Source organism: Nicotiana attenuata, chromosome 2 (assembly GCF_001879085.1).
Source record: "Nicotiana attenuata strain UT chromosome 2, NIATTr2, whole genome shotgun sequence".
Classification (NCBI taxonomy): Eukaryota; Viridiplantae; Streptophyta; class Magnoliopsida; order Solanales; family Solanaceae; genus Nicotiana; species Nicotiana attenuata.
This window is the reverse complement of record NC_031990.1, coordinates 60,045,499-60,058,920: the sequence shown is the minus strand read 5'-3', so window position 1 is coordinate 60,058,920 and position 13,422 is coordinate 60,045,499. Positions and strand designations below refer to the sequence as shown.

The 13,422-nt window shown below is 42.4% G+C and overlaps 1 protein-coding gene across 2 annotated transcripts in view; it reads right to left on the bottom strand.

Annotated features, from left to right (window-relative positions):
* LOC109211150 (pentatricopeptide repeat-containing protein At5g67570, chloroplastic) overlaps positions 1-1,899 on the bottom strand; it is a 9,000-nt gene extending 7,101 nt beyond the window's left edge. Inside the window, exon 1 of one of the 2 annotated variants that reach the window (XM_019374652.1) lies at positions 1,148-1,899. In XM_019374652.1, coding sequence (XP_019230197.1) covers positions 1,148-1,716 — 569 coding nt within the window. In that variant the 5' untranslated portion in view covers positions 1,717-1,899. The remainder of the gene's footprint in view (positions 1-1,147) is intronic. The other variant, XM_019374659.1, reaches the window with a different exon arrangement.

Sequence of the window (13,422 nt, the reverse complement as noted above, 5' to 3'; positions counted from 1 at the left end):
TCCAAAATAGTATAATTGGCTCTTGCAGAGTTCTCAATTAATTTTGTAATACCACATATTCATTAACATCCATATGGTGAATATCTCTTTTAAAGAGAAAGTTATACCATTATGGTTATGGTCAAAATTATATGCAAGATCTGTTTGTTGCATTACCGTTGTCTTTTAACAATCACAATGCCAAAATATTTTGGCGTACAATAGGTACGTGACCAATGACCATTCATGCCATAATAATGACATTATTTTCTTATATCATCTCAAACCTCCTTTTAGAGGTGAGTGTGGTATATTCACTACCACTAGCACATTCATATTCTTCCAAGAATGAATATGTATTCATAAATCAAATGTTTTCATATTCACATCATGAATGGACCATAATCATCTATATGTGCTTTATAAAATATCATGTCAAATCGATGACAAATATTACTTTCACAGAGTGAAGGATTATTTTGAGAATCCTTGTTGTTCTCATTATCACAATGATGACGATTATAATTTCGTCTATTGCCACGTCCACATCCATTGATACATTCATAGTAATAATTTTGTCTTCTTTCAGACTTATCACATACTGCCATCACATTATCTTAAGGGAATGAGAATGGAGCAAATTCAATGGGACGAGTTTTCAATTCTTTGCCCACAATCATACATGAATTTGATCATGGCGAGACGTAGAAATTTTACCACTTCAGGTGGTTATAATTTCTTACAAACTCCATTAGAGATGTAATCAAAATTTATTGTCTTTGCTTGTATTTAAAATTAAATTACAGAATAAAAGAGAAAAATACGGAAATATACATACCTTAAATCCAGAATTTAATCATGAAGGAAATTCATAGAACAATTGACAATCATTATGATTAATCCCAAAGCTTCTACTCAATTAGTTAGAGTCTCGTGCTGATAACGTGTTATGAAATAATAAAAGAAGAAGAAGAGTATTGCAGAGAAAAGTAGGTAGAGAGAATTCTTATTGATATTGGATGAATTACAATAGAATAGAACCCTCTATTTATAGGGAGAGGGTGACTTAGCCACCAAGTAATGAACCCTAGAATCTCTCTAAATATAGACATTCACCATAAATAAAATTCTATTTCTAACAATTTCAAATTAGTTGGGGTTCACGCACCTGTCAATAATAAAACGAATAGTCTCAGCTTCGCCTCTACGACGTCGTGTATAGGTCCAGTTATCCCTTTCATTATCGAACCATCCTTGTTTAATTTCAACATCATTATCCAAAAGCCATGAGAATTTATCTCTTTCCCTCTCAATTATATCACTGAGCTCCCAAAGATGCTCAGAATTCAATTTATCACCAGAATACACTTTACTCTCACTAGAAAGCTCTTGCAATTTGAGTTTCTCAATTCTCTCCCAAGGCCTTCCCACCATTTTCCCATCATTTTTGGCATTCACCTCTTTCTTGAAGCTTTTGTACTCTGACTTAACGGCCTGGAAATATGATTCTTCGGTAAGGGCTTGTGTTTGGGTTTCCGTGAGTGGCTCGGGTTCTTTAGCGGCTTTTTTGGCGAGGCGTCGGTTGAATTTTTGAAGTTGCTTTTTGCGGAGAGTGTGGATAATTTTGGGAGTTGGGTCGACGCCGTTTTGCAGGAGCTTTTGTTTTAACTTGTCGACGTTTATTGACGGTGACGATGACGGAGAGGGAAAACGTGGAGGTCCGGTGGAGGCTTCCATGGAGATGAGGGATGAGAAGGAAAGTGAACTGAGGCAATTACAGAGTTGGTACTACCCGCTCTTTGCTGATAAGACTACCAGGAATTTGGTGTCTTTTATTTGGATTTCAATAGAAGCATGTCTTTTCTTCTTTTCGTAATAAATATTTATTAAAAATATTGATAATTATTAATGGTGGCTAATTACATATTTGTATCTTGGTGAAAAAAATAGATATTAGTATCTTGAGTATTTGTTTACCCTCAAAATCGGATAACAATTGAATTTGTAAGTGATTTTAAGGATACGTGGATTAAATTGATACAAAGCGATAAATTGAATTGTAATGGAAATAAAGTATGATAAAGTAAATTCAAACCATACGAATTGAACAGTGTCAGCTTTGGGAAGTGAAGCACCAGTTGAACAAGAACTTTCAAGAGAAAACAATGGTATATTCCTTTTGGATGCGTGTTACAATGTGTTTTACAAATAATCAGACCCCCTTTATATAGTAGGGGAGTCCTATTTTAGGTACAATTCTATATAAGGTAAAAAATTCCATGATTTGCTAATTAGCCGATTTCTCATTGATACGTGCCGCGATTCCCGTCGTGATACCCGACCGGTTACGGATATTCCGCCTTCCGTTATTCGATCTGGCAATGTTTTCTCGAGCTCATTCGGGTCAGGATCGATTCTAGGGTCATGGACCCGATATTGTCGAGGACGGGCATCCTCACCTCGTATCTTGATTCGACAGAACCCGGGGTCGATTTCAACCCATCACGTTTCAATCCCGATCTGTCATGCAATAGACGAGCCCGATTCCGACAGTATACAGATAGTCCCCTCGTATTTTGGAGAGTAAACGACGAGAAACAATGTGAGCCCCCGATTCATGCCTCGATACTCTGCATCAGAAACGACAAAATGAACGAAATATCTCGTCAGTCACGTCTTAAGGGCATTAAATGCTCGTCAGTTGCTGGTCGGTCACTCCTGATTTTGAACCGTCGTTTGAAAATTATAAATACCCCCATCTTTCTTCATTCAAACTTTACATCCAAAACTTCTCTACTCTTGTTCTTAAAAATCTTTGCGTTTCCTAGCACTTGTACCCAGATTTCTTGAGATCTTTGTAAGAACCCTCGCTTGTCTTCACTCCAAACCATTAAGTGTACCCTTTTAACTTTCTCTCCTTCATCTTTATTCAAAAGAAAAATGGCGAAGACTTCTAAGACAGTTCCTCAAAAAAGAAACTGCTTCTTCATCACGGCCGGCCGGCGGAACCTCCTCTTAGGGAGTTTATTCCTGGCAGGTGCTTGGTGACCGCTGACTTCAAAGTTGAAAAACATTCACCCATTCCGGGCCAGGGTGAGAAAGTATCGAGGTATATTTGCTCGATCACTGAAGAGACCCTCCCTACAGTCATAAAGGACTACAACTGGGCCGGAAAGGACTTGGCGGTTCCTAGGCCCGAAGAAGATATCACTTCCCACATTAAGGGATACTTAAGGGTTTACACTTATCCCTTTACGTTGGGTCCGTTGGACCCGGTGATCATCCAATTCTGTAAAAGGTACGAGGTGTGCCTTGGTCAGATCCACCCCTCGTTTTAGAGGATAGTCATTCTTCTCCGATTCTTCGTGAGCAAGATTGACGGATGCCCATTCACCGTTGACCATTTGATGCGCCTATACAAGCCCCGATTCTTTCGGGGGGGGGGGGGGACTAATTAAACTTGCATGTCGGGCCACTAAAGCCCATTCTCGAGCATCGATGAAGATCGAGACCGAGGTTGGATAGGCTGATTTGTCCGAGTGAGGACCTCGGAGCTGATCCCGGCCAAGGACATGCCGTTCCCCAAGAATGGAACACAAAATGTAAGTAAAGTTCCATTTTCCCCAGAATTTTATTTTTACTCTCTTTTTCTCCTTTCTTATCAGTGTTTAGAGTCGATGCAGCTGTTGCTCGGGTTTCGGATGCGGTTCCTCGACTAAAGGAGTTGGTCGAGGGCATTGTCTCACAGAAATCGTACTCCGAGCGTGCATGGCGCGAACTTTCGAATGGCCACCGGGAGGCCCGTTCTCACGGTGAGATTACTTTCTTGAGTGAACAAAACTTGGGTTCCCTTTGTGCTGCTGAGTCCTTACCCATTTCTTTTTTTCTTTTTTCTTTGCAGGCCTTTCCAAGGATATCGCCATGAGGCCTCCATCCAATAACGAGGAGTGCCCCGCCGAGTCCCTTGCTTTGAGGCAGGGTGAGGAGAAAAGAGGAGAAGGGCTCCGAGTTCTCCGAACTCGGAGAAGAAAAAATCGAAAAGGAGGCTGGTGCGCAAATCCAAGGAAAGTACCAGCACCCGATATCTCCCATCGGACTCAATCCACCGGCTGAGGGATGAGTCCGAAGAAGAAGAAGAAGCTTCCGAACTGGTGGCCCGTGTGCGAGGCAACATCGAACTGCCTCGAATCAGGGGGCCGATGAGGAGGCAGTGACCGAGGCCTCCGGTCTTGTGAGCGGCGAGGCGGATTTGCCCCAAGTTGGGGAGGCCGACAAAGAGATTGCGGCTAATGCTTCTCGGGTAGAGGATAACGCCCCGAAGGATTCACTTGGAGTGATAGATCTCTCTGAGCAGCCCTCATTTACTGACTCCATGATCCTTGATGCCTAGAAGCTAAAAGGACGCCCTAATGAGGGGCCCCAAAGGGTGGCATACCCTTTCCACAACTTTTTTGACGGCTTAGACTCTACCGCTTCGGAAGACGTCACCGGGTTGGGTGACTTATCGGTACCAAAAAAGAGTCCATCTTCTGGAACCAGCGGGCCTTCTTCGAGCCCGAAACTAGTAAATCGGTTCCCAGCTCCGAGTGCAGATCCTGACCGGAAGCAGTCGATTATTCTTCCTATTTCGTAGGATGCCCCGGTCTTCTCTGCCCCCGTGGGGGTTGCAAGTTATCTTCTTTGCCTGGTGACCGAAAAGGATCAAGCAAAGATGAACAAGGTGGAAGCACCCTGCCTCTTCAACGAAGCCCAACATGCGTTAAACCGGTACCTTCGAATGCCTCTTGACGACTTTTTTGTTGTGTACTTAGATTAAGTCAAATGATCGTAACCTTTTCCTTTGTGTTTGTAGGCCTCGGTGCTTCATCACGAGACTTTTCTCCGATATCGAGAGGAGTTAAACCACCATGAGGCCGAGACCCGAGATCTTATTGAGAAGATGGATATTTACAAACTTCTCAGTGAGCAACATGATATAAAGGTCAAGAAACTTCAAGCTCACCTGGAGGCGGCTCGGAAGGAGCATGCCCACCTGGTTGAGCAGGTAAGAAGAGTTTTTGAGGTTAGTAACGATAAGTCAGACACGGTGGCTAATGGCCCGAACCCGCAGGTCCAATAGAAGCTTGACCAGATCGGACAGCTCCAGGCAGAGGTGGATGCGGTGAAGGCCGAAGCCGAAGAATGGAAAAAGAACATGGACTGCCTGGCCTTAGAAAAGGAGACCGCCCGGGCACAATTGGCTTCGGCTGAGGTCCGCCTTCGAGCTGTAAAGGAGAAGTCCTTGGTTCAGGCCAAGAATATCGAGGAGCTCTAGTCCCAGTTAAATTTAGCCGTCTCCGATCGAGAGGATCTGACTAGGGAGCTTGAAACGGTCAAGTGATAGGCTAAAGTAATTAAAGTTGATCTCGGCGAGATGGTGGCCGTTTACAAGGCCGATGCCGAGGCGGCTCAGCTTTGAGCAAAAGACATCATTGAGCACGTGAAGCGGCAATCTCGAAGAGAGGCTCTCGAGGAAATTCACGCTCGAGGTTTCGACTTATTAGCCAAAATTGAAAGTGCCAAGGAGCTCGAAGTCGAGGCTAAAAGGTTGGCTTGCCTCGAGGATGATGATGACTCCGAGGGTTTAAGCGAATCCGAAGGCGGAGGAGATCCCGAGGGTGACGAGGCAGCCCTTGGCGAAGACTAGGCCACTTAGGCTCTTTGTAAATATTTTTTGTTTTTTACTAATCATTTTACCCTTTGGTTGAGGTCGTTTGGCCTCTGTAAAGAATTTGCATCGAGGCCATTTTGGCTATTGTAAGAAATTTTTGATATGTATATAAAGCCCTTTTTCCCTTTAGCAATTTCTAAATTCTTTTCTTTGTCATTTATATTTGCAAAGATTAAAATGCCTTGGCATGAAATAGTTAGGTTATGTTCGGAGGTTTGAACAAGCCTTGCCTTCAACATTATTTTATTTTTAAGGCATCGTGGGGTTTCGGTGTGCCCGGAAATTTTTCCCCCAAAGTACTTATACTTTCTTAGATTATTATTTGCCGAGGGTAGCTTTTAGAACCGATTAATAAATTTTAAGGCCTTGTTGTTTTTGTTACCGGTCTAGGACGTCTTCGAGCCATTTTAATTTGGCCGTAGCCTTTTTTGTTCGGGTGTTGCCCACTTGGCTGGTCACCCCGGTTATCCGAGATCTAGGATAACAATCCCCGAGTGGGGATGGTCGTAGCCATTAAAATTCGGGCGCTTTGCCTAATAGGTCTTGTGCCCCCCAGTTCCGATAACCCGAACCAACCAAGTTTGTTTTCGGATGGTAGTCCCAGAGTGAGAGTGATTGTTCGAACTTGGATTAAGGTGGCCCTTGGGCTCGTACCTTTAGGGGATCGGATGTAGGAAATTCCCTGAGAAATGCAAGAAAAATTTTAAAAAGGACAAGATATTTATCTGCAAGGAAGAGACTTCTCTTTATTCTTGTGCAAAATAGTTATACATGTTTACATGCTTTGAGCTAGGGCTCGAGCAGTCTATGTGGGCACAGTTCATTTGACCGTTTGGACCTTATAATAAATCTTATCTATCGAGACCTTCTTTCCTTGCTAAAGTCGATATCCGAGGGAAATGCCCCCCAGTATTCGAGGTTGATTATAGAGAGAAGCCTCAGATACTATTGATGCAATCTTTGACACCGGTTCATGACCAGCCTTCTATTCTAAGTTAGCACGATCCATTATTGCCTCATTAAAAACCTTGCCGGAAAACCCATTTGGGACAAAACCGGTTCAAGGGGAAAAGAGTGCAACGCGTGCTTTCAGACCTAAAGATATGTATCACTTCTTGTTGGTTACATGCAAGTGTTAGTTCAGAAATGAGCAAAAAGGAAATGAATGGGGTCGTACCTTAGCAGTAGTATCGCTTCAAGTGGATTATGTACTAGTTGTTCGGTAGTTAATTGCCCCAAGTTTATACGATCCTTTTCCAGTGATCTCGAGAATTTGGTACGGTCCTTCCCAGTTCGGCCCCAATTTCCCTTCATTCGGGTTACGGGTGTTCAATGCGACCTTCCTTAGTATTAAGCCCCCGATATTGTAGTGTCGAGAGGTTGGCCCTTTGATTGTAATATCTCTCGATCCGCTATTTTTGGGAGGCCAACCGGACGAGGGCGGCTTCACGCCTTTCATCTAATAGCTCTAGGCTTGTACTCATGGCCTCGTCATTCGACTCTTTTGTTGCATATCGGAATATAATACTTGGTTCACCGACTTCAACCAGTATTAGAGCTTCGGCACCGTAAACCAGCGAGAACAGAGTGGCCCCGGTATTGGACTTCGAGGTCGTACGGTATGCCCATAGGACTTCGGGTAGGATTTCCTTCCATTTTCCTTTGGCATCGTTTAACCTCTTTTTGAGGTTTTGGAGTATGGTTTTGTTGGTCGATTTTGCTTGTCCATTCCCACTAGGGTGATAAGGTGTTGAAAGGATCCTTTTGATCTCATGGTCTTCTAAAATTTGGTCACTTTGTTACCGATAAATTATTTCCCGTTGTCGCACACGATTTCAGACGGCATTCCGAATCGACATATAATATGGTCCCAAATGAAATCGATGACTTCCTTCTCCCTGACCTTCTCGTATGCCTGAGCTTCCACCCACTTAGAAAAATAGTCAGTCATAAACAATATAAATTGAGCTTTACCGGGTGCCTATGGAAGAGGGCCAACGATGTCCATTCCCCACTTCATGAATGGCCATGGTGACAAGACCGAATGCAGCATCTCCCCGGGTTGGTGAATCATCAGAGCATGTCTTTGGCATTCATCACATTTTCGTACGAACTCCTTATCGTCTTTTTCAATGTCGATCTAGTAATAGCCGGCTCTGGTTATCTTTCGAACCAATGATTCGGCGTCTGAACGATTTCCGTAGGTTCCCTCGTGGACTTCCCTCAGAACGTGCTCGATATCTCCTGGTCCCAGACATATTGCTAGTGGGCCATCGAACGTTCTTCTGAATAAGGTTCCGTCTTCGGACAAGCTGAATCGAGCTACCTTTGTGCGCAGGGTCCTCGATTCTTTTAGATCCGAGGGCAGTTTCTCGGTATTCAAATATTCTACATATTTGTTTCTCCAATGATAAGTCAAGCTTGTAGAGTTTATTTCGGCGTGACCTTCCTCCACTATGGATCTCATGAGTTGTACGACTTCCCCCGAGTTGAGCTCGTCGTCTTCGACCGACACCCTAAATTTGCAAGGGCATCGACCTTGCTATTTTGATCTCGAGGTACGTGCTATAAAGTCCACTCTTTGAATCGATGCAATGTTACCTGCAACTTATCTAGGTACCTTTGCATTCATTCTTCTCTGATTTCGAATGTCCCATTAACTTGGCTCACCACAAGGAGGGAGTCGCACTTAGTTTCGATCACCTCCGCCCCCAAGCTTTTGTCTAGTTCGAGACCTGCAATCATGGCCTCATATTAGGCCTCGTTGTTAGTCAATTTCACAGTTCTAACAGATTGTCTAACTACATCGCCTGTGGGTGGCTTCAATACGATGCCAAGTCCGGACCCTTTTGCGTTCGAGGCGCCGTCCGTAAAGAGGGTCCAAATTCCCGAAGACGTCCCCGAGTTTATCAACAACTCTCTTTTGACCTCGGGTATTAAGGCCACCGTAAAGTCAGCCACGAAATCTACCAAAACTTGAGATTTAATGGCTGTCCGGGGTGGATACTCAATATCGTACCCGCTGATTTTTACGGCCCATTTGACCAATCATCCCGAGAGTTTGGGTGTATGCATTATATTTCGCAATGGGTAAGTAGTCACAAAACATATAGGATGGCACTGAAAATATGGTTTTAGTTTCCTAGAGGCGCTTAATAAAGCGAGCGCCAATTTTTCTAGGTGAGGGTACCTAGTTTCGGCCTCACCCAGGGTCCTGCTAACATAGTAAATTGGAAATTTCATACCTTGCTCTTCCCGAACCAGGACTCCACTTACCACTATCTCTGATACCGCCAAGTACAGGTATAGTTGTTCGTCTGCCTTCGGGGTTTGAAGTAGTGGTGGGCTCGATAGGTATCGCTTGAGTTCTTCTAAGGCCCGTTGGCATTTCGGGGTCCATGAGTAGTTGTTTTTCTTCTTTAGTAGTGAGAAAAATTGGTGGCTCTTATCGGAGGACCTCGAGATGAATCGCCCCAGGGCGGCAATGCACCTGGTTAGCCTTTGCACGGCCTTCATGTTGTCCACCACCGTGATATCCTCGATAGCTTTGATCTTGTCGGGGTTTATCTCGATTCCCAGGTTGGATACCATGAACCCAAGAAATTTGCCTGAACTGACTCCGAACGCACATTTCTCCGGACTCAGCTTCATATTGTACTTCTTCAATATGCTGAAGGTTTCATGCAAATGCTTTAAATGGTCCTCTGCTCACAGGGACTTAACCAAGATATCATCAATGTAAACTTCCATGGATTTCCCTATTTGTTCTTCAAACATTCGGTTTACTAGGCGTTAGTAAGTGGCACTGACATTTTTTTAAATCCAAATTGCATTATGTTATAGCAGTACGTGCCGTACTTATTGATGAAGGAGGTTTTTTCCTGATCATCCAGGTTCATCTGTATTTGGTTGTACCCGGAATAGGCGTCGAGAAAACTGAGGATCTCATGGCCGGCCGTGGCATCGATCATGCGATCGATGTTGGGAAAAGGGAAAAAGTCTTTGGGACATGCCTTATTCAAATCCTTATAGTCTACAAACATTCTTAATTTATTCCCCTTTCTAGGGACCACCACTACTTTTGATAACTATTCCGGGTATTTCACCTCCCGAATGGACCCTATTTTAAAGAGTTTAGATACCTCGTCTTTGATGAAAGCATGTTTGATCTCGGAGTGGGGTCTCCTCTTCTGCTGGATCGGGTGGAATTTTGGGTCCAGGCTTAGCTTGTGAATGGTAATCTCCGGTGTGGTCCTTGTCATGTGATAACTATGGATTTTAGCCTATCTTATGCTCTCTTTTACTTAGGTTTTGGATAAAAAATGTGTAAAAGTAATCAAAACTGACTTATTGTGCTTGTCTGCAGGGTTTGGTCAAAATGAGGCAAGAAAGCCATAATCAACTCATGGAGGAGTTGAAACTGCACAAGTTCAAAGCTGAGATAAAAGCGCTGACCGCGAAGGAAAAGAGCGGCCGCGAAAGATCCACCGCTGAAGCGGCCACAATTACGCGGTCTGCGGAATTGAGGTTCAGAGAAGGTGTTTTGTGGTGCAACAGAGACAGTTGACCGCGATGAAAAAGTGCGCTGCGGAATACCTGACGCGGCCGTAGTGTTATTTCCGCTGAGAGCGACGATCAAGGTTTAGAGACCCTGCAAAGTGAGCCTAACTGAGGAGCACGGTCCGCGTCCAAATTGCGCGGCCGCGATTGAGGCCAACGCTGAGGCGGTGTCGTTTTATGCTGACCGCGAAATCAAGTCCAAACCAAGCACAAAAGTGAAGAAACACGGTCCGCGCTTGTTTTGCGCGGCCGCGGAAGTCCTTGTGCTGAGGCGCTCATTATTTCGTTGACAGCGGAACCTCCGTATGGGTATTTTTGTCCAGGTATTTTGAGCTGTGTATAAATAGTTCTTTTTCACATTTTTAGGGTATCTTTTGTCTGAGGAGCTCGTGAACAGCCGCATTTTACTACTTAGAGTAATTTTAGAGCAGCTTTAGCTATTAATCTTAGATTTTATTCTTGTAATTGACTTTTATGTCTTATGTTTCATCTCCATCTTTGATTTCTACCTTGATTATGAGTAGTTAAACCCATTAGCTAGGGTTGTGACCCAACCCTAGTGTGGGTATTTAATGGGTCTTCAATTTTAGGGCTTAGTTGTTTATGGGTTAATGATATTTAGCTTGATTCATGCTTTAATTGTTGAATTTTGCTTGCATTGTTTGAACATCCTGTCACACCTCCTTTTTACCTACACCCCCAGAAAGGTTGTATAAGGGAGTTATTTCCAACTTGAAGAGACAATCGAAATGGGATTATTTATTTAAAGAATTCAGAGTCGCCACTTGAGATAATTTATGGTGTCTCAAGTCACCGATTCAAATCCCGAAACGAGGAAAAGATTGACTCTGTTTTATGTCTGCGAACACAGAAATCCGGGTAAGGAATTCTGTTAACCCGGGAGAAGGTGTTAGGCATTCCCGGATTCCGTGGTTCTAGCACGGTCGCTCAACTGTTATAATTGGCCTATTATCTAATTTTTATTACATGTTTTAGCCTATGGTTCAATTTTAACTTTAACCGCTTTATTTAATTATTTTTAAAGAAAATTGCAACGTCATTTAAAACACGTCTTGAACCACGTCACATAAATGCACCCGTAGTCCGCAACACATTTTATATAACATTGTTAAGATTTGATTTGGGTCACATAAATGCGCCCCCGGGTTTAGGAAGGTAAATTGTTAATATAACGCGCCTAAAGCGACTATGCGTTTGCAACTTTGCGAGGGCCATGAAAATTCGCTAAATGGCACGCCTCGATTTCTAAGGATTAAATCAAGATTAATTAAACGAGGGCCATGCAATTGAAATTTTTATTTGGCACGGCACACCTTGATTTATTCTAACCAAAAAAAAAAAGTTTCTAAACTAAGTAATGAGGGCCATAAATTATTGATGTTGTCTAATATGGCACACCTCCACTATGTGAAAGCCCAATTAGTTAATTAAAAAAAATGCAGAACTTCTAATTACTCAAAATTGCCTAAATGATACGTTGGAGACCAAAATGAAGATCCGACCTTATTCTAAATAAATGCCCAAACCCAATCAATGACGGTCCCATAGTGACTTCCCTCTGAATTGGGCCTGGGACCAGTCCTCATTTGATCAGAACACGACTTGAGTTCGAGTCTGGACGACACCAAGTCCATTTTGAGCATCAAGAGCCTTAGGCTTCGAATGACAGTACAAACCTCAAGCAATTCACTTGGCCATGCGGTGAAACAGCGAACCACAAACTACTGGGAATTCTCAACACATAAATTGAAGCAACCACTTGATTGAACATTATTAGAAATTGTTACATAGTTATTTTACTCACAGATCATGATGATTCCCTCAAATTCAATATACATGCATTTTAACCAATAAACTAAGCATTAGCACAATTCCCACATTTAGTATACATGACTTGATGTATGTTCCTCCCTATTCCATTTTTCCTGTTTAAATCCTTATCCTAATCGACATTCAAACCAACAATTGCTTCACCATACGTAAATGCTTATCAGTAATACTATAGGAGACATGAGAATAAGCCTAACATGTTTGCTTTTGAGTTTTTTTTTAACTATTCAGAGGCATGAAACAAATAGACTAACATTCTAAATTCAAAGTTTCTCAAATCAAAGAAGCACTTTGGTAGTCATGATTCACATTCCAAACTTACTTGAATCTATCCTCAATACAACAGATATAACTCCAAACTTAATTACCAGAAAACTAGACATGCTAACAAGGCTCAACTTGGTTGAGTCAACACAAACAACAAACCAATACCTGACCTCTAACAAATTCGCACGGAAAATAGAGCTGAAGCAACACCAATCTTTAGTAAACTAAATAAGAGTCCAGAATCCATAAGCAACCAAATTAGACCTCTGTTGCAATAATCTTAGCAGTCTCATGATAATATACAGTGACAATAACTAAGTTTACTAAAAAAATAACATTAGAAAGAGATATGGCTGAAACACAGATAAGTTAACACAATGCTTTAAGCCTCTTGATTTTTATTTCACTCTTCAGATCCAACTTCACAATCAATAGGGCTTTAAAGTGTGTACCTGTATACAACCAAAAGAACTACAGAATTTCAGCAAAGGAGGGTGAGATCAGCAGTAGTTTAGCAGCAGAAACCACCAGTAAAGTCAACTTTAAACCAGGAAGTGAGGTGCAACAATTCAAAATAACAGCCAGAACTTCCAACCAAACTTTTAAACCACCAAACTCAAACCATTTCAGCCCCAGACAGATCAGAAACCATTTCACGAATTGAAAATTTAAGAAATTATAGAGAGAGTTCAATGAAACAGTAAGTTTCAGCCGTTTGTATCTTTCTGAAATTTTTATCTCTTGAATCTCTGACTTGAAATGCAAGGAAGAGGTGCCTGTATAGGCAAGGAAGTAGGGCAGCAACAGACTTCAGTCTTTGCATTTTTGCCCCTTTTCCGATTTTATTTTTTTAGCTCAGAAATCCCTAGCCAATTTTCCTTTTTGCTTAACCACCCCTAATGTAATTATCAGAATTTCAAAACCAGTCCCAAAACCCCTTTCTTGGAAGCTTCCTAAGGTTGTTACACAAGATTCCCCTACCTATACTACCCAAATTACCCTTAACAACCCTGTTATTTACCCCCCAATTGTTAACTTAGGTTAAATTAACCCAA